The 22,185-nt window shown below is 40.7% G+C and overlaps 2 protein-coding genes across 3 annotated transcripts in view; one reads left to right on the forward strand and one right to left on the reverse strand.

Annotated features, from left to right (window-relative positions):
- Positions 1–440: 440 nt before the first annotated feature.
- On the reverse strand, positions 441–4,661 carry grsf1 (G-rich RNA sequence binding factor 1). Its single transcript, XM_083905356.1, has 10 exons — positions 4,341–4,661; positions 3,320–3,464; positions 2,961–3,116; positions 2,666–2,800; positions 2,257–2,395; positions 1,998–2,092; positions 1,799–1,884; positions 1,574–1,709; positions 739–790; positions 441–555 (listed from the first exon to the last, which is right to left on the reverse strand). Exons 1-10 carry the CDS (start codon positions 4,542–4,544, stop codon positions 552–554), a joined length of 1,152 nt encoding a protein of 383 aa, XP_083761482.1. The 5' UTR covers positions 4,545–4,661; the 3' UTR covers positions 441–551.
- A 3,307-nt stretch (positions 4,662–7,968) lies between these two features.
- The window catches only part of mapk1 (mitogen-activated protein kinase 1), a 28,289-nt gene continuing 14,072 nt past the window's right edge, over positions 7,969–22,185 (forward strand). For both annotated transcript variants that reach the window (XM_083904840.1, XM_083904839.1), the window contains exon 1: positions 7,969–8,332. In XM_083904840.1, the coding sequence (XP_083760966.1) occupies positions 8,187–8,332 (146 nt within the window). In that variant the 5' untranslated portion in view covers positions 7,969–8,186. The remainder of the gene's footprint in view (positions 8,333–22,185) is intronic.

Consider the following 22,185-nt stretch of genomic DNA (forward strand, 5'->3'; position numbering starts at 1 on the left):
CATGATACATGTATATGGCGATTTACTCAGATTCAAAGGACTCAAACATTATTTGACCAAAATGATGTTAACTAGTTTGGGATAAACTATGATGTAAAACTAAAGTTTTAAATTGTTTAAAAAAACAAGGCGTTTATAATTATTCAAGTTTTTCTTGGCATCTCAAGTTGGCATATAATTTAGTTTTATGCCACATTTATGTTTGTATGAAGAGGAATCAGAAGCTGACTAAAACCAGTTTAGTCTTAGCCAATTATCATGCAAGATGTACGGCTTATTCAATAAACTTTTACCACATTTCTCTTCTGTATGGCATCATCTTTTTTTTAATCCCTTTCCACACTTTAAAGCTTTTATTAAAGTTGCTTAGTCTGATAAATACATTTTTAATTCATCAAAAACTGTATTGGACTTCATCCTGTAAAATGATGACAGGTCGTGCCTTTTCTGTGACACCAGGTATTTATTTGTTTTTGTTTATTGTCTGACGTTAACATGGAAAATAAATACAATGGTCCTCTGTTGTGTGTTTGGCAATAAAGTGTCTGCTTTCACCTGTAAGAGAGAGAAAAATGTGTTCTATCAACCTGGACAGCACAACAACAACATAGTTTCTTTTCAAAACAGCAAGAGTTTATAACCAAATATAATTTTGTGTGAGCAAAGGAAACCACAAAATCACAAATTTAAGCTGGGAATTTTTTTTTTATGTGTTCTTAAAAGAAAATCGAGCCTTACCTCTCCTCAGAGTCCGACGGAGAGTTCAAGAATAATTCGATGTATCTTCCCCCTGGAAAAAAAAGGGGCAACACAAACTTGAAATGGTGAACAGAAATAGAATGTTATGACATTTGCTCAGATTCTTGATGCATTTGTTTATGGAATGATTTGTTTTGCTCAAACCCAGTAGTCCAGTGTCACCAGTCTCCAGGGCCACTCCTATTGACTACAATCTCAAATTGAGTATTTCAACTCACCAGAGTCATGGAGCATGGCAGAGTGGTGGTCAATATGTGTGACCAGTACACAGACACTCCTTATGGTCTGGTCAATAAAAGGGCACACCAAAATGTGAACTTTTGTCACTTGTCAATATGCCACAGATGTCACAAATCATGAGGGAGCGTGCCATTGGCACGCTGAGTGCTGGGTTGACCGTTACAGCTGTGGCAACACAACTGAATGTGCATCATTCCACGATCATTCCAGGCCACGATCGACAACCTGGTGACGTCCGTGCGTCGCCGGTGTACCGCTCTGCTTGAGGCTAATGGTGGACACACACGTTAGTGAAGTTTGTGAACTTGGATCATCGACCCCCCAATGTGTTCTTCCTGCCATTACTCCAGGACTTTTGTTTTGAAATTCATCCTAATGCTCGCAAATTAAAGCCACTTTAATGATAAAGTTGTACTGTTATTTTTGGATCGTTACCCTGTTTTGTCACATAACAATAACTACAAGTTTTTCTTATGTTTTTCTGGTGTGCCCTTTTATTAGTCTATGGGGGCTGCAAGGAATTTGAATATTGTAAAATACATGAATGTACGAAGAAAATACCACAAGCTCTCACCGATGTACTGTTTGTCTCTGGACATGGCTGCCACAGCGTCCTCGTAGCTGTTGAAGTAAACGTCAGCCTCGCCACTCGGCCTCCCGTCATAAGCGCATTCCATCAGGATCTTAGACATGGCTAGAGGCGAGAAGAACTGCACGGAAAATCACATCTGATCATCATCTACTGATAAAATAAAAAACAGCTTCAACATCTCATCACATTCAGTATCGTTATGTTTACCTTCGCAATGTCTACTCCAGATGCCCTGAAAGGAAGACCTCTCATATGGACGCAGTGAATCGTTGCAGCTGAGCTTCGAGGAGGTCCTGATGGAGCAGAAAAGATGATTTAGCTGTAAGTTGAACACAATTATTTTGGTGGTGGTAATGGTGTGGAGGAGGCTCTTCGATAGCAAAATGACGATCTAAAATCCCCTCACTAGTTCTGGGTGAGGCAGAGGCAGAACCATTTTCCATCTTCATCTTCTCACTCCTGTGATTCTCATCACTTCTGCTGGGAAACACTTCAATGTATCTGCAAATGTAACGGTGAGAGCAGCAAGTCAACAAGTGCAACATACAGCTGAGGATTTACAATTGAAAATATATATATATTTTTTTTAAAAGAGTGTATCTGAACAGAGTTTAAGATTAATACTTAGCGCAAGATTATAAAGCTGCTGCACGCTTGTATCATACCGATTTCCTATGACCTCTCTGTCTCTCTGCAGAGCTTCATCCGCCGCTTCCTGGGAGTCGAACCGCACAAAGGCCTCCCCAGTCTTCCTCCCTCTGTGGTCTGTGGTGACGGTGATCCCGTTCTCAATTATATTCAAACCTGCACATTAAAGCAAGATGTTTTACTTTACTCTAGTATCTTAAAATCTCTATTGAAACTGACACACTCAAGAGGGTGATGACTTAAAACGCCTTTAATAGCTCATGTCTAGTTAATCATACTTTATTCATTTTACTCTTTTGCATGTTCTCGCATGTGTGCGTGGGTTTTCTCTGGGTTCTCCGGCTCACTTAAATGAGTATTAAGTGAAATGCTATTCCTTCAAAGACACAAATTGTTGGTGATGCTTGAATAACTGAAGAGGTTTACCTGTGAAAAATTGGACGATGTCAGCATCGGTGGCGTTGAAGGGGAGGCCTCTCAGCCTCACCGCACAGCTGTTAGCTGGAGCCTGGAGGGCTTTGGTCAAGATGGATTCAGCATCATCGTTGGACACTTCGTAAACTGCAAAAACACAGAGGCTTTATTATGAAGGACATTTTTAAAACACTACAAGAAAACATTACATTACAACATATTTGTAACTGGCAGAGAATAGACTAGAAAGAGCAAACTTGTACATGGATGTTGTCACATGTTTTTTTTTTAACTTAAGGAGATGAACCTTCAACATATCGTGAGCCGAGGTACTGCCGGTGCTTTTCTAAAGCTTTGTTGACGTCTTCTTCGTGCTCCATCTCGATGAAGGCTCGACCCGATGGCCTCCCCTGTCTGTCTACGGTAAGATGAATCCCCTTCAGTCCATCACGAATTCTGCTGTCTGCATTCACAGCACACAAAAAAAAACTTAAACGTTGGTTTTTCTAATACGTTATTGGACAATTGCTGACTGAGATCAATGCAATTCAGCAACTGCAAGAAATGAAAGACAATGCAGCTCTATATGGAGGAGAAATGTTGACAAATGTCACGTCTTGCTCCAACATCCTTTCATTTTTACATCTGGACATGTGAAACTCTCACCAGAGAAAAACTGCACGAGGTCCTGCGCCGAGCACGACCATGGTAGACCTTTGACCTGCACGATGTACACCTCCTTCTTCTCCTGTGCTGCATCAGCCTCATAGGTCGGCAGCGGCGGGTACTCGTCCTCATATGGTGGTCCAGTCTGGAAGACATGTTGGGTCATATGTCGATGCATAAGTTGGCAATTTGATGTCAGTCAGATACATTCACTTTTTTCTTTATTATAAACACCTGTCCTTCAGAATAGGACACTGGGTTCTGAGGAGATCAGTGACCACTACATTGCTCTGGTTGGTCTCTCTCTCTTCAGGTTGCTATAGAAACTTGACAAACATCATGGAAGCCACTGTTAAACAAGACCCTAAACCAGGGGTCTGCAACCTTTAGGATGAAAAGAGCCATTTTTGTCGTCTCTCCACCCAAAAATTAATTTGGAGCCGCAAAAAAAACCCCACAAGATGAAGATAATAACACATATAAAGGTTTTTTATACAGACAAACTATATATAATAGTAATAGTCTCTTTCATTTATGACATTTAAGAACTACAACATGTTCAGTTTATATCCAACCTCTATACCCCATAGACCTGGTTCTTCCATTGTTTCATTGTTTGTGGCAAATTAAAGAAATTAAAATGAACCCACTTTGAAATAAATGAAGCAAATATTTGGATTGCATGTTGTTCGTGCTCAAGAAAAACGGTATGTGGATCCAAAGATGGACAGGACACATCCAAACATGTACTGAATATTGCATTTTACGTCGACATTGGATGTTGCACAAGATATTAAAACACTTTTATTTGTCGCCCTTGATCTCTAAAGCTACAAGGAGCCACTGCAGAGTGGCTGAAGAGCCACATGTGGCTCTAGAGCCGCAGGTTGCAGACCCCTGCCCTAAACTTACCACAAAAAGCTCATTCTAAGGCTACGGTGGGCCCCACGGGTCATTTGAGTTTGAGTCATCATACAGTGAAATGTGAACGTCTCCTTCTGTCTGTCTCTGTCTGTCTCACCTTGGTACAGAACCTGAACTGGCTGGTTTCCACTGTAGACCGGACCTGGCAGAGTCTCTGCACGTAGCCCGTCAGGGTCGCTGGTGTCCCGGTTCGCTGCTGGATCAAGCCTCCTCTTGTGCTTACTCTCCTCGGTAACGGTACCTGCCGAACTGCGACACAGCGCCACAGCAAGAACTTCATGGATTGACTGGCCCGGGACATGATGGAGGAACTATCGCAACAGAGGATCAGTCTGTGGCGCTTAAACCGGAGGGGGTGGACAACGAGCGAGACTGTGACGTCTGTTTTTTCTCTGGAGGTAGCCTGTTAGCTACCGGCTTAGCATGAGGTTCGGAAGTATATTAACTCACGTGGTTAAGTCAAGGGCAAATTGTGAACACTGTCGTAAAGTTATCAACGGTGTGCTCTCATTTCTGGTTTGGAATTTTCAAAATAAAAGTCTAAACATTTAATCACGAGTAACTGGTGAAATTAATATCAAGCAGCTTTTGGTGATCATCAAGGTTAGAAAATCTACGGATATAGATACGTCAAAATATGTTGCTTTTGACAGATCTATATCTATATCAGATTTCCTAGCTTTAATCATTTGAATGTTCACAAAATAAATCGTGACATTAAAAAAGAAAGAAACAGAAGAGACGTGGGGACGGTTTCATTTGTTATCATAAAGGATAATTCATACACATCTACTTTAGAGAACAACTGGTCAATAAATAAGTGTGGTCTTAGTTTGCAAAAGATAACAGAAGTAAAATAGGTATTTTTTTAATTGGAAGGCAACACAGGATGTGATGATTATTTTAACTCTTGCAAACTTGACAATCTACCTCTATAACTTCCTATATCTCGTTCTGCCTCATGACAAGGTTTCACTTACACTGCCACCCAGAGGTTCGGAGTGACTTAAAATTCACATAATATTCATTATGCAGTTCGTCAGAAACGAAACCGTTTTCATTCTTGCAACTCATCCGCAGTGGTTAGAATTTTGAACTGATAAACTTGATAGATAGATACATTGATTGATTAAATTAAATTAAATGCTAATTATATCAATATTAAAATGTGATGTAAATACATAATTGAGTGTAGTATTTCTGCGGTGGCAATGAAATGAAATCTGTGAAGTACCACAAATTTACATATTTGATCAAGTGCAGCTCACTGTGTAAGAGGAACTTGTCTTATATGCATAAATCAGGACATTTGTCTTTTACTCATAGTCTGTTGACTAATATGAGATTCAGATTTGTGCCTCTCGCTCCTCAAACTTATTGTATTTGCATAGCAAACAGATTCAAGTCATTTTAATAAGTGGATCCTTAGGTTACATTCACAAGTTAATTTAGCCAAAAATGCCAGTTTGTAAGTGTAATGCAGGGGTGGACATTTCAATTCTGTGTGTTTCACCCCCATTTATCAAACATGGTAGCTACCATGATTTTAGAGAGATTTTACGATTTTCATTTATTCATTTTGCAGAACGACAAGGAGTCACATTCACTTTCACAGCCAGAATCGAGAGGAAGAAGGATGTCATGGCCCCGACAGAGCTCAAAAATGTCAACATCAGGGGAACAGTCAGGGATCAGAGAGAAGAGTCAGCCTCAGTTCTCAGGATTTGACATTGTCTTGGTGTCCTGAGACAGGGTCAGAGACCATCTAATGAAACCCCAGGTCACTTACTTGCCGCCTAAACCTTCCTGGTGTTAGAGTGGGAACTTGTGAAACATGTCAGATCAGCTGTGTTTTGAATATTGTGTTACATGGAGGCAAGAAGGGAACACAACAGAAACACTGTGATAGTCAGAAGTCAGTAAGATGGCTGCACCAGGAATACGATTGGAAAAATCCATGAAGCACAAACAAAAAATTTCACAAGTGGATTTTACTGAAAAAACAACAACAACCTGGACACTCAGCAGTATTTCAGAATTCTTCAAGGGGACAGAAGTTATGCAGTGCAGCTGTAAAGCTGCATTTTCATGGACGGAAATTATGTAAGATTTGTATGCTGCACCCTTCATCTGAAAATGGACTCTGTCAAGCAATACTATCAGAAATGACTGGTACTGGCAGAGCAGAAGAGACAGAAAAAGCACTTGTCCCATCAAACTGCTGAACATGTTTTACTCTGTTTTAAGCAATCATTATAATTCACTTCTCAAACTTTTCAGTCATATTCCAACCTAGGGGTGAGAATCACAGGGTACCGCACTATACGGCACGATACATTACAATGTGATACATGGTCCACGATACCAATAATATTATGATACAATGATTCTGTGATAATCAATGTATTTCAAGACAATCACATAGTGGTACATCCCGATAACTGTCGAACTGAAGAAAACAAAACGTGCAGGATTTTTCTATTTATTCACAACATCTAGAACAAAGTGCATAAAGTCTATACATTTCGCTGGAAACTCTCTCTTCTTCGACCAGGTAACTTCTGCCCAAGTTTCCCTCTTTAATCCGAGTGAAACTGACAGAGACTGTTTACTTTAGACCACCTTAATTTATTGATTCAAATATCGATAGTTGCCCTGACATATCGATTATCGTATTGCACGAGGAGAGGCGACAATATATCACCTAATCGATATTTTGACCAACCCCTACTCCAACCTGTTTCCAGTCGTGTGGCTTTACTAGCTCAATGTCACTACTGCATCCATCTGCCTTGGACTAAAACAGTGTACTAAATGTGAATTATATTAAAACTTTTTGAAATCTTTATTTGAAAATCCCATTGGCTGTGATGTTTTTTGAGTCCCTAAATGTCTGTCAGGGTTTTTTGTCTGTATGCTGTCGAGCCATGGTTCTCAAACTGTGGTGCGTGTACCACCAGTGGTACGCAAGCTTCAGTACCACCAGAGGAAATACTCTTCTACTGTATATACCACAGTATGTGATAAACACAGACACCATACCGATTATGTCATGTAAATGTGAAGAAGAGGATGATGAGAGAGTAAATTATGTTATTGGGAATAAAAGTCTGCAGCTGAAGTGCTCAGCCTATTTACATCACTGTATTTAAACTTTGCTGATAATGCTGGTACTTGGGTATAAAAGCAGTGTGCGAAATACTCATTAATAATTGGGGGGTCCCACCTCCCATTTATTGGACCTTTTAAACAGCGCCATTTGGAAAGCAATTAATTAAAACATTAAAATACAAAATTCCAAATAAAAGCATTTACATTTTGTCTGGTTATATAAGATAAGAAAGCATGCAAAGTGTATTATGTATGTAGATCATATATGTAAAACTGAAATTACAAAAATCTTTAGGAAAAAATGTTTATCAATTACACTGCAGCATGTTTAGACCCCCCTCAAGTTTAGCTTTTGAGGCTTTCAGGGGGGTCTCCAATGTTAATCAGGGGGGTCTAGCCCCCCCAAGACCCCCCTGTATTTCGCAAAGTGTGAGAACCACTGGTGTAGAAGTTGTACCTGAAGGCAACATTGGCCACCCAAGGAGTTAAATATTGTAAAATATAATTTAAAAAGGAAAGAAGTAGAGGGGGGGGCCCAAACCACATGACCGCCTCCGTTATTTCCTGCAGCAGCTACCTCTTCTCTCTCCGCTGCTCCGCTCCTGCCTGTGACGGCACAGCAGCAGCAGCACTGACGGCACGGGAAGACAAAACACAGCACACGTCGTGAAGGCCTCTTACTGTAAACGCTGCTGCAGTTAAACACACCGACAACGGACTCAGACACACTCTTACACATAGTTTTCTTAACATAGTCTGTCGTTTAGTATATAAAAAAACCAAACATTTCCATTGCCTTGTGAAAAAAAAAAAAAACAACCCAGTCCTGATAATGGCGACAGCTGCCGTGTCTGCCGCTGCTGGCTGCGGCCCCAGCCCCGGGTCGGGAACGGAGCTCGTCCGCGGACAGGCCTTCGACGTCGGACCTCGTTACAGCAACCTCTCCTACATCGGGGAAGGAGCCTATGGGATGGTTTGGTAAGTTATAACCGAAAGACACCGTTCACTCACACAGCTGTTTTTTTTTTTTTTTACACGTATGTCGTGTGGAGTTTAGCTTCTCTCCGTCACAGGTCGACATATAATGTTAGCTAACAGGCGTCTGTTTTAGGTTAATACAGCAACATGGTGTTTTCATGTTACATTAGCTGTTCATTAGCTGTATGAAGGCAGTCCCGCTTTCGTGTCGGAAACCAGTTTAATCACAGATGAATTGGCAGATTCTGCCTCTGTCAGTGCACTTTACCTCAAGTATATTTTATGGAGTTGGTCAGTGGTGAACAGGCTTTTACGATAAAGTGATTTTTGTATAGCATGGGATGTGTGCACTCATCACTTTACCATTGATTTTACTTCTAAGTATTATTGTTCATTATCTTTTATTAAATAAGTGTTGATCTGTTGTATGCCTAACCATTACGTCTGCGTGTTTTTATTAAGGTACATGAGGTAAATGTTGGGTCGATTAATCGAGCTGATTTTTGCTATTTTGACACCCAAATGTGATTTTTGAACCTTTTGACTCAGTAAAATCGACATCATTAATTGGCTATTGGCTGCACTGATCTCGAAAGATCCGCATTAGCCACAGAAAAGCCATAGAAAAGCCATTATCAATCTCCCTCTACTAGTTTTTATTCCTAATCTGTCCATTATCTATGATCATCGAATACTCCTGCAGTAGATTGTATTATTGATGGCAGTTGTGCACACTGTGTGTACGTTTGTTTATTTTTGTAAATTTTTCTCTGTAGCTTATGTTGATGTTGTATTTTGTACCCATTGTAGTGGATAATATACTCATTAAAGTCTATTTATATGCAGGCATATCATATATGCTTGCATTGCGGCACCCTGATGTTATTACATTTGTTGGAACTTCTGGTAATTAATTCCCGCTTTAAAAGCACAACATCTTGTTGTTTCTTAAGCGTGTGGTGTGGTAGTTGATCTTCAATGTGTCCAGTGTACTGTACTGTATTACATAAGATATTGTCATTGTATCCAACAACGGCATTGTAATTCTTTCTTCTCCTGTGGTGAGATGAGCTGCATTTTCTGGGAGCACTGGCTTTTGACACACAGCCTCTCCACAAAGAAATCTCTCTCTCACACACACACACACACAGTGTTGGAAGGCTGTTAAGTTGTGAACTTTTAAAAGGGACAGTAATACATTCAAGGGCTTAAAGCAGTAAAGTAAAACTTGCTCCTCACACAGAATTGAGCCATTTTTAGTAAGAGGAACAGTGGACATGTTTTCTTTTCGCTTACAATTATTGTTGACATGTTACGAGTGGTAACTTGTAGGATTTTGTTTCAGTTTTAGGCTTGGTTCTAATCACGGTGTTTCTGCACTTCACCTCTCGTTTGTCAGGCACACAGTGTGGGTGGCACTGTGATGTTTCAATGGGAGCTCCTGCTCGATACCCCATGTGTTGTTCTTCTGGTTACAGCAAATGCATCTTCCAGCAATGTTGAATGTATTTGTAGGAGAGGTCCTTCCCTAAAATTAAGTTGACACTCTGATAATATGCCCTTTGATAATATGCTTTGAAATCTTTTATCTGTGTTTTTATTATTTTGCTTCCTCAATTTCATTTCTATATTGTGTATGCAAATTGTACAAGGCTTCCTGATTACTACCATACACATTCTTTGTACGGTAGTAATCAGGAAGCCTTGTACAATTTGCATATTCGGAATAAACAGTACAAACAAACAAATCAGGCATCTTTTACGGTCGACCAAAAGAATGAGTCAACTGTTGAATGATGGAATCCATTTTCACCAGGTGTGAACATGGCCTTTTAGGTTATACCAAAACATGAGCTAATGTATACAAATGTGAGTCTCATGTATCCTCCAAGGGAGTGATTGTAGTATTAGGAGTTAAAATTGTAACCAAATACAGGAAGCAATCCAGAAACACAATTATTTGTGAGTATTGAGTGTCATTTATGTCCTGACATCAGAAATCACAAGTACCAGCAACAAGCACAAGCAGAATATAATGCTTGCCAAAGGTTATAGGGGTCTGGCAAATGACACGGTTCTTTTTTAGCCCTTGAATGTCTACATCTTATATCAACAGCAACAGTCCATGCACCTTCTCAAGTATTCTCAGTTTTGCTTTCATCCTTGCACATATGACAGCCACATTCTTGACTTTGTGCCATTTCTGTATTTTTGATGGGGTCAAAGGCAGTTCGCCTTTGCTTTGTCTCGCTGTGTTCTTCTTAAGACCTTGGATTTTCAGACAGGTGGACATGTTGCATTGATCTGCAGCAGCCAGAGAAAGTGGTGCAAAGTGTGCTTCACATACCGCCCTCAGTTTGCATCTGAAACCTTTGTCGGCCTCTTCAGGAAGTTCTTCTTTCTTGGGCTATTTTTTGTGGTTGCATTGCTGGAGTTGCATATCATCATAAACAGCTTAACTTGTTGAAATTAAAGATGAAGTCAACATATAAAAGAAGTAGATTTCAGAGGCTTATGTTGTACAGAGCGTTTTACTAATCCAAATGTTAATCCACAAAGATGTGAGTTTGTGTTAGGACATGTTGTGTTACAGAATCTGTTGAACTGTATGGTTAGAGGGTGCTTGACAGTGAGGCATGTCTGTGTCATTTTCAGAGCAGGCCTATTTTTGTTTTCAATAGCCTCTAGTTGACGGGCGAGGCTGTTGCATGTCAGGGCTTCCCAGTGGCTGAGTCCCGAGCAGATTGACTGTGCATGGAGTGTCTTTAACTCAAGCTGCAGTTCATGTAAACTTACATGTCTGCTTACATGATCACGAGACACCACATCACCCTCTGTGATGACATTCAAACACTGCCATGCCAACCTCTGCCTTTTCAGCCTGTCCACATGAAGAGTTAGATCAGTGGGGAACTGTGCCACGGACGCTCCTGTTAATAAAACCTTTTATATCAGAAAAAGATGGACAAAGTGGAGAACCAAAACCTAAAAATCTTCATTTGGTTGTTGGATCTGTCTGATAGCTCAGCTCAGCACAGAGTTGGACATCTAACAAATGTACAGTATATATATACTGCATCTTGTAATTAAGCTGCTTCTACAAGTAATGCTTGCTTTGCATTAGCAGCAGCTTAATATACTTATATCGTGACCCAAGTATCTGTTTACCCATTAATGCAGATAATGTATGAACCACTGCGTTTCCAGTTTTTCCACCCAAATAACATAGTATTCATGTTGTGTATTTAATAGGAGTTGTTTGTAATACAAATTAACAGATCGAAAGCAGGCCTATGTTGTGAAGTCTGAAAAATAGTTAATGTGACATCATCAGTTAAATGGTTTTACTTACATAATTGTCATAAACCACAGAAAACCAGCAAAACCCCTCATCTCTCAGTGTAATAGCTTCATTCCCATTAGTGCGTTTTAACTTGAGTGAAGAAAGCACCATTAAGCCGAGTTATACAATCTGTGTCTGGGAGACACTGGTCCAGTCTATTACTGAGCATGTGAAGAATCTGGACAGAGCTCTGCACATTTTATTTTAATATAATTTTATAGCGTTACACAGGTCCTGAGAAAGACGGTGCATGACTTTGCTTTTAAACCTCAGTGTCATCCTCCTGCCACATCTAACTTCAAATCTCAATATTGACTCGGTGACCCTGAGCTGTTGCCAATGCACTGCTTCAATCCTGCCATGAGCCATCCTCTTGAAATGCCACTGTGATGCCCATCTCCATGGCAACCCCTCTGCCTCTGACATCAATACCAGCCAATGAGGGAGGGAGGGAGGGAGAAATTGAGAGCATTGACACTTTGAAATCCTGTTGTGCAATTAAGAAGGATATATAATTTGTGTAATTTAGGTGATTATGCCTGTCAGGATGAGCACAATGACCTCTGGTTGAATAAGCATGTGAAACCAACACACTGCTGCATCTCATTGCATTGAAGCTGATATTGATGTTCATCACCTGGGCTGAGCAGGCATGTTTATTGATGCATTGCTTTACTTCTCTTGCTGCATCCTCTATGCGTTTGAGAAAAACACATTCAAACCCTTCTGCTCAAGTTACAATGTAATATATGATGTTTGTGTTTTTAAAAGTGGATGTGAAGGGAGACCAAATGTGCCGAGGTGGTCGGATGATGTTGATGGTATCTTGGTTTCAATGTAATGTTAGAATATATTTGCAGAGGTTGAAGTTATATTTCAATATAACTTCAACCTCAACATGTACATTGCCAGTGAATGTGCCAAAAATACATTTCCATTATTGATGAACTTGACCTCCCAAAATAAATCAGCTCTATTATTATTAATGTCTCTTTTTGTACATTGTTCTGCAGAATCTGCACTCTCAACTGTTGTGCGTTGGTTAAGTAAAGAGATGGCAAACAAATAGAAGTTGAATAATGACACATTTTACTTGACTTAACAACGTATGAAAAAAAAAATATTATTGTTTTTGTTTTATAAAATGTTAGTATAAACACCCTCTAATCATTTCACCATTCCATGGTCATGGTTTTTTAATTGTATTGTTTTGTACAATTCACAGTCTAAAACCATATACGTTCCATATAGCATTTCAGTTTACTCGGACTTGAAGCTCCCATAGACCGGAGTGCTGTTTTTTCGCTCGTATTTGCATCATTACCTCGTTTATTAAGCCCTAAAGTTTCGAAACAAACAGTTCAGCCACTTCTGAGAACGCTCGGTTTTATTGTATTCTCGGGCTCGTTACGTAAGGAGATCAGCAGATCCTCCTGCTCAGGGCACTAGTCCGGGCACATCCGGTTACGTATATAGAACTGCAGAAGAAGAAGAATGTCTGTGTTGTGAAGGTGTTTCACGAGCGACAGTGTCTTCTGACTCTGTGTCAGACTCCAGGTCAAAGGCGTAAAAGGGAGTGTGGCGGGGAGTTGTGACGAAGCCATTTTTAAACATCGTTAAAACAATGTTTTGATAATGAGTAGCAGTGCTTCCAGCGCTTCTGATAGCCGATGTGCTAATTGCGTCACTTCCAGGTACCTGACCAATCACAAGACAGTTGAGTACGCCCTCGTTGGGTGGCCAATCGCAACACAGTTCTGTCTTCTTGGGATGTGATTTCAGTCTGAAACAGCGAGGCTGACGAGAGCTTCAGTGAGGAGAGATTTCGATCGGCTAGTTTGCAGCAACGAGGAGGTTTTTGACCATAAAAACAAGTTAACCCATAAAGGCCTGAAACGCCTGGAAAAATGCCCGTCAAACCTATGGGTGATTTCAGAAAGGACCTCTAAAAGCTGAGGTTCAAATGCCTACTACATGATTGATTTCTCAGCCTCTGTAGCTGATAGGAACACAATTCAAAAAGTATTTGAGAGCTTACACCTGTGGCTTTCCTGTGAAATTTATTTAGATACACCTTCACAAAAAAATTTAAAAGTAAAGTGAACAGCACTATTTTCAATTAAAATACAGTAAGAAAATAAAGTAATATCAACTTGTGTCAGTGCCTTGATTTAGTCCTGTTGGACTGTGAAGAGTGTGCACAGTCTGCTTCACATGTGACAGTGATAGTGCTTACAGCGCTGTGGCATCTGCAGGTAAATCCACTTTCACCCCTGGTGTGTGGTTGAAAACACGCCGTAGATTACGGTGGTAATTCTCCGTCTTCCGTCACTTTCAAAACCTTCAAACTCATCGTCGTTATCGTCGACCTCGTCGTCTTTAAACATAATTATGTCTTAACCATTAATCTCGGTCGACTGGTTCAGCACGTTCAAAGTTATCAGCAATGATGTCGAAGCCGAATCTCTCCGCTGTCAAAGTCCTACATGTTTGCTCGAAGAAATTTCAAAACAATGTCACAAGGAACCCTTATACCCCCCGAAAATTGATGCATCCGCTTTCCCGGTGTCAATGGTAGAAATGCGGCAATGCTTTCCCGGCGTCAGTGGGTTAATGTATGTAAGCAGACCTTCATAACTCACATGTGCGATAGGACCAATCTATGGGAGCTTTAAGATGAAGACGAGCAGAATTATCCTCACAAGGCCAGAATGACTCCAATTGTTTATGGCTACATTTATCTATAATCAAAGGTGTAATATGTGTATGTGTTTGGTGTAGACATCATGGCTCAGTGCATGCAGTCAAATGACAAATTCATCTCACAATGACTGTACAAACACAACAAGATAACATACCAGCATGGCAAGTTCAGATGACACTCGTGAGATTGAGGGCCAGGAAAGCATTTTCGCTGGTAATTTGTTGTCATGCTGACATGGCAAAAGAAAAAAAAATGCTCTAGAAAGAACTGGTATAGTTCATGTTCAGCGGTTCATCATAGCACAGAGAATCAGAGACGATGATGATGTCAAGATGCAAACTGAGAAGAATGCAGTTTCACAGAGCCTGAGGTGTTGTCATAATGACGTTGCAGACACCTCTAAATGTAGTATGTAGCTGTATATTCTGTATATATATATATATAGACAATCGACACTTGGTGGTGCAAACTCTTAACTTGTGCTACTGATCAAGGTAAAAGAAAAGATAACAAGAATTATGGATTTGGTGAGACTGGTGATGGAATCATATCAGAGATGCTGATGTCGGAGTGTATGTTGCAGAGTAGTTATCCGATACAAAGTAGTGACAGTGGGTGTGCACACCGCCAGAGGAACTGATTGATTTATTGCAAGGCAGATACTCATTAAACCTGTCTTAAACAAGCGAATGAGAGGGAGTTGACAAATGTTTTTAAGGCTGCACTTTAACAAGAGGGCATTTAAGGTTCCTTAGTTTAGAGAAACCTAAAAAACCTTTTTGTTTTTCTTATATCAGCACTTTGCCAGTCTATGGATTATTCAAGCATTTTTATTTATTTTTTGTAAACAGCAGCAATGTTTATTAAATATTTTCGAATCAAGTATTTTTATGGACTTATGGATTGGTCGATCAATCGCTTCAATAATCGATGACTTGTCTACTATCAACATAGTTGTTAGTTGCAGCCCTTGTTAGGATGTTTGACTGTAATCTGAGCGCAAATCCCTGACCACTGTGTCGGTTGTATTTTGCTGTGTAGCACTGCTGCTTATTTGAGGATGCATTTTACAGACGGCTGGGTTTGTCCGTCATAGAAGTAGTTTATGACCTAGAGTACAGCTCGTTTTTATAATCAGGGATGTCCTGATCAGCTGTTCTGACCCCTGATCCCATCTTTATTTGGTATCTGCTGATACGGAGTCCCAATCCAAACCTTGTATTTGCATAGAGAGCTGCACAGTACATCCTTTTCAGAGAAACTGGTCACTGTCTGTAAAATAAATACTACTTCAGACTAAGGCTAGCTTTACACAACAACAATCTGAACACAAACCGTAAAAGTGGCGTTGCGTTCCCACTTTTTATTTCTCGTTTAGACAAGCATCTTTGGGTGGAAATCTGCATGCACGCGGTGACGCAAAAGTGTGTGAAATTTGATGTAGTATGCATGCCGGGTGGCTAGGTGGCACTGTGAAGCACTGCCATACAACAACACCAGGAGCGTGCGCATGCGTTGAAACTTACTTCTACTTCTCTCTAGTAGCGCGAAGTAGCCCACAGTCGAAAACCAAAACATTAACTCAGCTTAATTGCTGAAATGACTCCTAATCCGACATGTTTGTTGTTGTTTGGCTGTGCTGCACATGGATCTGAAATCAACGTGTATGGGAGGATAGCCAGCGTGAGCAGCTCAGAGCACACTTTTGCGTTTTCAACCCTGTAGACTGGAACGCGACAGTGGAGTGTTTTTAAGATTTCCACTCTGGAGGGTGGGTTCATTTTTTTGCATTTTTAAGCCCCAAAAACGCTGTCGCCGTCTAAACGAAAGGCACATCTGATAAAATATTTTGCCGGTTTTACCTGGGAGTGTTGTCATGTAAAGCCAGCCTAAATACTACTTACTACTAATACTATTCCTACTGCTGCTGCTTTGAAGCTGCAGGTGTCACTGGTAGAGAAAGTGGGAGAGAGATGGAGAGAGGATGATGACACAAGCTCACTATTGGCTAAACCAGCTCTTTGTTTGTGTACAACATGTCATTTAACTCACTTCTCTAAATTTTCTGTGATTTGACACGGGTGCGTTTTGATTTCAATTCTGTGCAAAACACTGAGTGTTGTGAACTCTAGTTACAGTGACGTTCTCACACCGTGTCCCCACGCATGTATGACTTTGTGTGTGCCACATTGTACATGGCAGAGAGAACTGAGCAAACCACAGCGGATCATAATGAGGTTTCTTATTAAAATATGACCACTCCAAGAAAGAAAAGTAATATGAAATAAATGCCACTAGAAGTCTGCCTAAAATAAATCCTTGCTTCAATTTACAGCTGAGCTGTACAAAGGACCTGGTCACTATTAATAAAGTGGTTGACACCCGGCACTTGTGGAAAGGCCTGCAGATCACAACAGAATCACCAATAGTAATACAGCTTTGAGTGAAAATCCATCCATCCATATCTGCTGCTACAGGTCGTGGGAGGGTGCTGTGCCTATCTCAGCTGACATAGGGCGATAGGCGGGGTACACCCTGGACAGCATGTCAATCCATCGCATGGCCACACAACCATTCACTCACACTCTCACACCTATGGTCAATTTATATTGACCAGTTCACCTAATCCCCAAATCTGCATGTTTTTGGACTGAGGGAAGAAGCCGGAGAACCCCGAGAAAACCCGCGCACACAGGGGCAGAACATGCAAACTCCATGCAGAATAATAGCATGAATAGTTGTTGTTCTTTTGAATAGCAAAAGAACAACAACAGATTAACTCAATGTGATATATAAAGAAAATCCTGTAGGTATGTATGATCTCTCTATATCTATGTGTTTTTCTTAAAAAGTCTCAAATTTAACTTGCAAGGTGAAACAAGAACCCTCTCCTTCTGCAGTGCCCTTGCCTGATGCAACAGACGAATGCTCTCACCAGCCTGTGAGTGTTTGAAGCCCGCTCCTTTAACCTGACGCACTGTATTACTGTACTATTTGTGGAGCATCACACTCTGCAATGTGTGACTAGTCTGTGCATAGACATTGATATCTGTGCTTTCTGGGTGGGCACACGTCAGCCTTAAACATAGTGAGCTTTTCCCCCTCCTTCAACCCAACACCCTGAACATTGTCATAGTAACAGTCCTATTGCATAACAGGGACTGCAGTGTAAAGCCTTGTATTTCTGTCTCCTTGGAAACAGAGCCCACCCCTCCCTCTAGGCGCCCCTTTCCTGGGCCCTGAGCATGCTCAGAAAATGATACAGAAGCAGAGGAAAGAAGTCATCTCAGATTATGTTATCTTCAAAAATGAACTGTTGCACAGAAGAGACCAGAATAGAGCTTTCATCATCATCATCATCACAGCACTTATTTAAATTTAACTACAGTGTAATATTTACACAAATAGGGTTCCTATACCAATATAACTTGATGGTATTATTATTTGTTATACAGTAGTAGTCATAGTCACATTGGGCTGTTGATTATATAGGCCAACTCGTGTGGTCCAATTTCTTTTGGCAATTCTGTCCCAAAAAAATATACTGCCATCAAAATATTGCACTGTGAATTTTCCATTGACAGACTTAGTGACTAATCTAGTGTCTCTCGGATTGTGGGCCACATTCCCTGGATGGTGAGAGATAACTGAAAATAAGCAAATACATGTTTAATTTGTAGTATGCAAGAATTGTTGTGCCACAGTGCCACTGTACCGCTGCAACAGAAATCCACCAAATACGGATTTGGCAATGTGGAGCAGGTGTGTGGAGCTTGCACATTGTGTGGAAACTTCAAATATGAGAAGACAACAAAGGTTAAGATGACGGTGAATTTAAGAGCAGAAGATAGGTAGAACTATGACATCATCATGTGTCTGTGCGTGTGATAGAGCGAGCGATCTATGTGTCAACAGAACTGTAATCATTCTTGTTACTCTCAGCCGTGTTTGTTGTTAAGGTGGTGCAGTGAATTGATAATTCCTGCGATTACTACCACAGTTCCTTCTTCAACTGAGTGCGAAGCATGTGGGTGCAGCGTTGAAAAGGGTCCCCCGTCGAACAGAGTTGTGCTGTGTTCATAAAAAAATTATATATATCTCTTTTCTGTATGAACATTAACAGTGTAGTCTGAAAACTGTTTTCTAATGTTTAAAGGCGACATATTATGCAACTTTTTTTTATCATTTAAATACTTATATTTGGGACTTTGAAGGCCCTAAGTGTGAAAAAAGATGACTCATTGGAACGTCTCAATGTGCTAAATTCCTGGAATTTAGCACATTTACGGACAAAGCCCGTAAAACACGCGAGAGTGCTGGCGAGGGCAACGGTATCCGAAAACTGGAAATCTGCGAAAAGTTCTATTCTTGGCTCCACAGTGCAGGACAGTCCTACACAAACTTCCAGCCTCCGAGGATTTATCTGTCCAGTGGATACATGTTATAATATGATGGCAATGTGCCTGATAGAGCCTGCAATTGATCACTTTTCCAAATGCTAACTGCTGTTAGCTCCCAGTAGCCTCTGTGGCTGATGTTATTTCCTGTCCCTTAAGTTTAATTTTACTTTTTTTGAGGTGGACCTAAACAGATACTACTAAACAGAGTGTCTGAACAGGGCTGTTTTGGCAGAGTGATTGAACTGCTATGGTTCTTCATCCTTATGGTATTTTGACCAAAGCGTGTCACAGACATGTTCATTAAGACACCAGGGAGAACTAGGTTAACTTGGAGAAATAGGGTATAATATCTCCGCTTTAAAATATTATATCATGTTACAGTCACATGACTCCCTCGAGCTTCTTGTCCCTTTTTAACTCTTTCTCAGTTACGCAGATACACACACATGCACACCCTGACACATAGAAACCCATTTACTTGGTAAAAACATACTTTTATTGTCACAAACATACATGACATGATGATGATCACTTAAAGGTGAAGTAAGTAGTTTATAGTGCCATCTAGAGGAGAGGCTGAAATTTACAATAAAGAACTGCTCCTCTGCTCACCCCCTCCCTTCCCTGAGCGATACGGTATCCTCAACCGGTTAAATGTCTTCCTCGTTGTCTTTCTCCGTGTCAGCAGATGAGGTTCGTGAGGCGAGGGAGAGGGCGAGCTACTGCGGCCGTAGCAGACGAAGCGGAGAGAGTGGTTGTTGAGAGTTGTTCTCTCGCGTTTGTCCTTACAGGCTCCCATAGAAACATGGCGTCTCGCTGCTAACAGTGGCAATGCAACCGCGGCCCACAACCATGTTATTTTACATGACTTTTTGAAACACTACGAAAATGAAACAAATACTATTATACAGCAACTAGACAATGCAGGAGCACATAATATGTATAAAAAAGTGGATTTTGGGTTATATAAACCCATAAATACTACACAGTGTCCCTTTAAGGAACCGGATGGCTCCAGATAATACCAGGTGTGAACGGGGCCAGTGTGCACCATGCAACCTCTTCATGAAGTAATAAAACTTAGGATGTGCTTTGCCTTCTATCTTGTACTGCGAGATCACAGTCAGCCATGTTAGACCGGTGCCATCTTCATCTGGCTGTGAGTGTCAGGACTGATGTGGCCTGTTCCTGACTGACGTAGCATAGACACATCCATATCACTCAAAACCTTTGGCAAAGTAACAGCGACAGTTACAATAGTCCAGATTGCCAGAGAGCAACCGTCTCATAAAAAGTCCAAGGCTGTGCAGGACAAGACTCTCTCCCAGTGCTCCCAGAGACAAACATATTGATACAACACGTAACTCATTGTACTTTGTACTTCCTCAAAGAGTTCCCTCTGTTACATGCCTGGACAAACTGACAAGGAACTGAAGGGCTTGCCTCAGTAAACATTGTGAAATGTAGTGTGAGCCAAGAATGTCTTTCTTGATGTCGTCTTTGTTTCCTTCATGCAAGCTCTTCAGCTTAACTGTTGTGATTTTTGGGGCCGATCAGAAAGTTGCTTAACACACAGTATGTGCATTTGTGCATTGGCACACTTGGTGTGAGAGTAGAAAAAGAGTAAGCAGGCTCATGAGGCAGATACGGTGGTGGTTTTCGTTGAGCAGTTTACGTGAGAAGAGAACTGTGCCGTGTCAAACATTGGATGCTGTGCCATTGACTAACTGAAAATACAGTACGTCTGTGCCAAACTGTCTCTGCCATGGAGCAGCTTTCACAAACAAGCCATGTTACTCCCTTCATCTCCTTTAACACAGGAGCATCTACTGGTATAGAACAGTTGCATAGAGAAGTGTTTCCTCCCACACACCTACTCCTCTCACACAAGTGGAAAGGAAGGTCACTCATATTTCCCTTGCAGAAGGCTGGCACACTTGTGTTTACATTTCAGTCCCTACGCCCCCATTGCTATAGCAACTCATTTTCTTATTTTGACATACTCAGTGGGTGTTTTTCAGTTGTCTCTATTGTTTGTAATGTGCAGAAATAAAAATAATGCTTGGCTTAATGTAAATGGTGACTCAAAAACACAAGGTTTCTGTTAGTTGTTCTGAAGTACAGCTCTGTTACTACTAAATGTCAGCAAGATGCCACAGTTCAAGATCAGTTGACTTGAGAGTTTAAAAATCTTGGACCACATCAGTAGAACACTGGTTTACTTATTCATCCATCCCATTCTCTTGAGAATAATATCTCAAGAATGATTTGAGGGAATTTCTTCATGTGGACAAAAAAACAAAAGAAGTTGAACTATAATACCATTATGTTTGCGGAGGTCAAGGTCATTTTGACTCCACAAAGGTTTTTTGGCCATAACTACAGTATGTGACATATGATCCCATTCACTGTAACATCATAATGTTTTGCATGGGCACTATTCACTGCTATCCTGAAACGTGGCTGTGTGGTGGAGGCTTACAGCTGTGAGCCAGTAAATCTAGTTATTCTCATTTCATTGGATTGAAGGAATTCTTAGACAACAGGTTTCTGAACTTTATGTTGGGTTGCTTGGTAATTGAAAAGAACTCAGGCTGAGTGAGTGTGAGAAAGTTAAAACACAATTAAGCTAGTGAAGTACCTGAACGTGTTCATTCTTATTTTCTTTACCATTTTCAAGTAGTTTTACTACCTTGTACTACACTACACTTGCTTGAGTTGTTTAACTTTTCTCTCTTAGCAGTGACTCTGGCCTCTGAGAACAGGGAACTGAAAGTAAATCTCCTCTGTTTTTGTGTGTGCGATGTGAAAGTCTCATGCATACCAAGCTTTGTGAAGTATGTCATTGACTCAGGGTATGGTTTTTATATTTTATAGTGATATCTTTAAGACCCATTCTACACATACGCGCTTAATCATTTCCTGTACATGCCATGTCTTTCTTTTTTAAATGTCAGATCCTGTGTGGTGGTATAACGGAGTAAAACTGCCTGCTTGCATTTATACTCTTTATATTGCAGGGTTGCATTATTATCATTGCGGTTTACTTTCTTGATTAAAGTTACCATAGAACGGAAGTACCAATTAACGTTTTTTTGGTGTGTATCTGCGCCATTACCACGTTTATGAACGTTTTACATCATACATTGTGTAACACACACTGTTGTATTGAAATCTTGGGCTCATCGAGATCTCTGGAAAAAAAACCTGTTCTGGTTATTTAAACGGAATTTCTCCTGAACAGCAGATCGTCCTGCTCTGGGCGCTAGTCCGGGCACATCTGGTTGCGTACATTGAACTGCAGAAGAAGAAGACGAACATCTGTTGTGGAGGTGTTTCACAAGCGACAGTGTCTTCTGACTCTGGTTCCAACTCCGGGTCAAAGTCATAAAAGAGACTGCGGCAG

Source organism: Microchirus variegatus (genome assembly GCF_963457635.1).
Source record: "Microchirus variegatus genome assembly, chromosome: 18".
Classification (NCBI taxonomy): Eukaryota; Metazoa; Chordata; class Actinopteri; order Pleuronectiformes; family Soleidae; genus Microchirus; species Microchirus variegatus.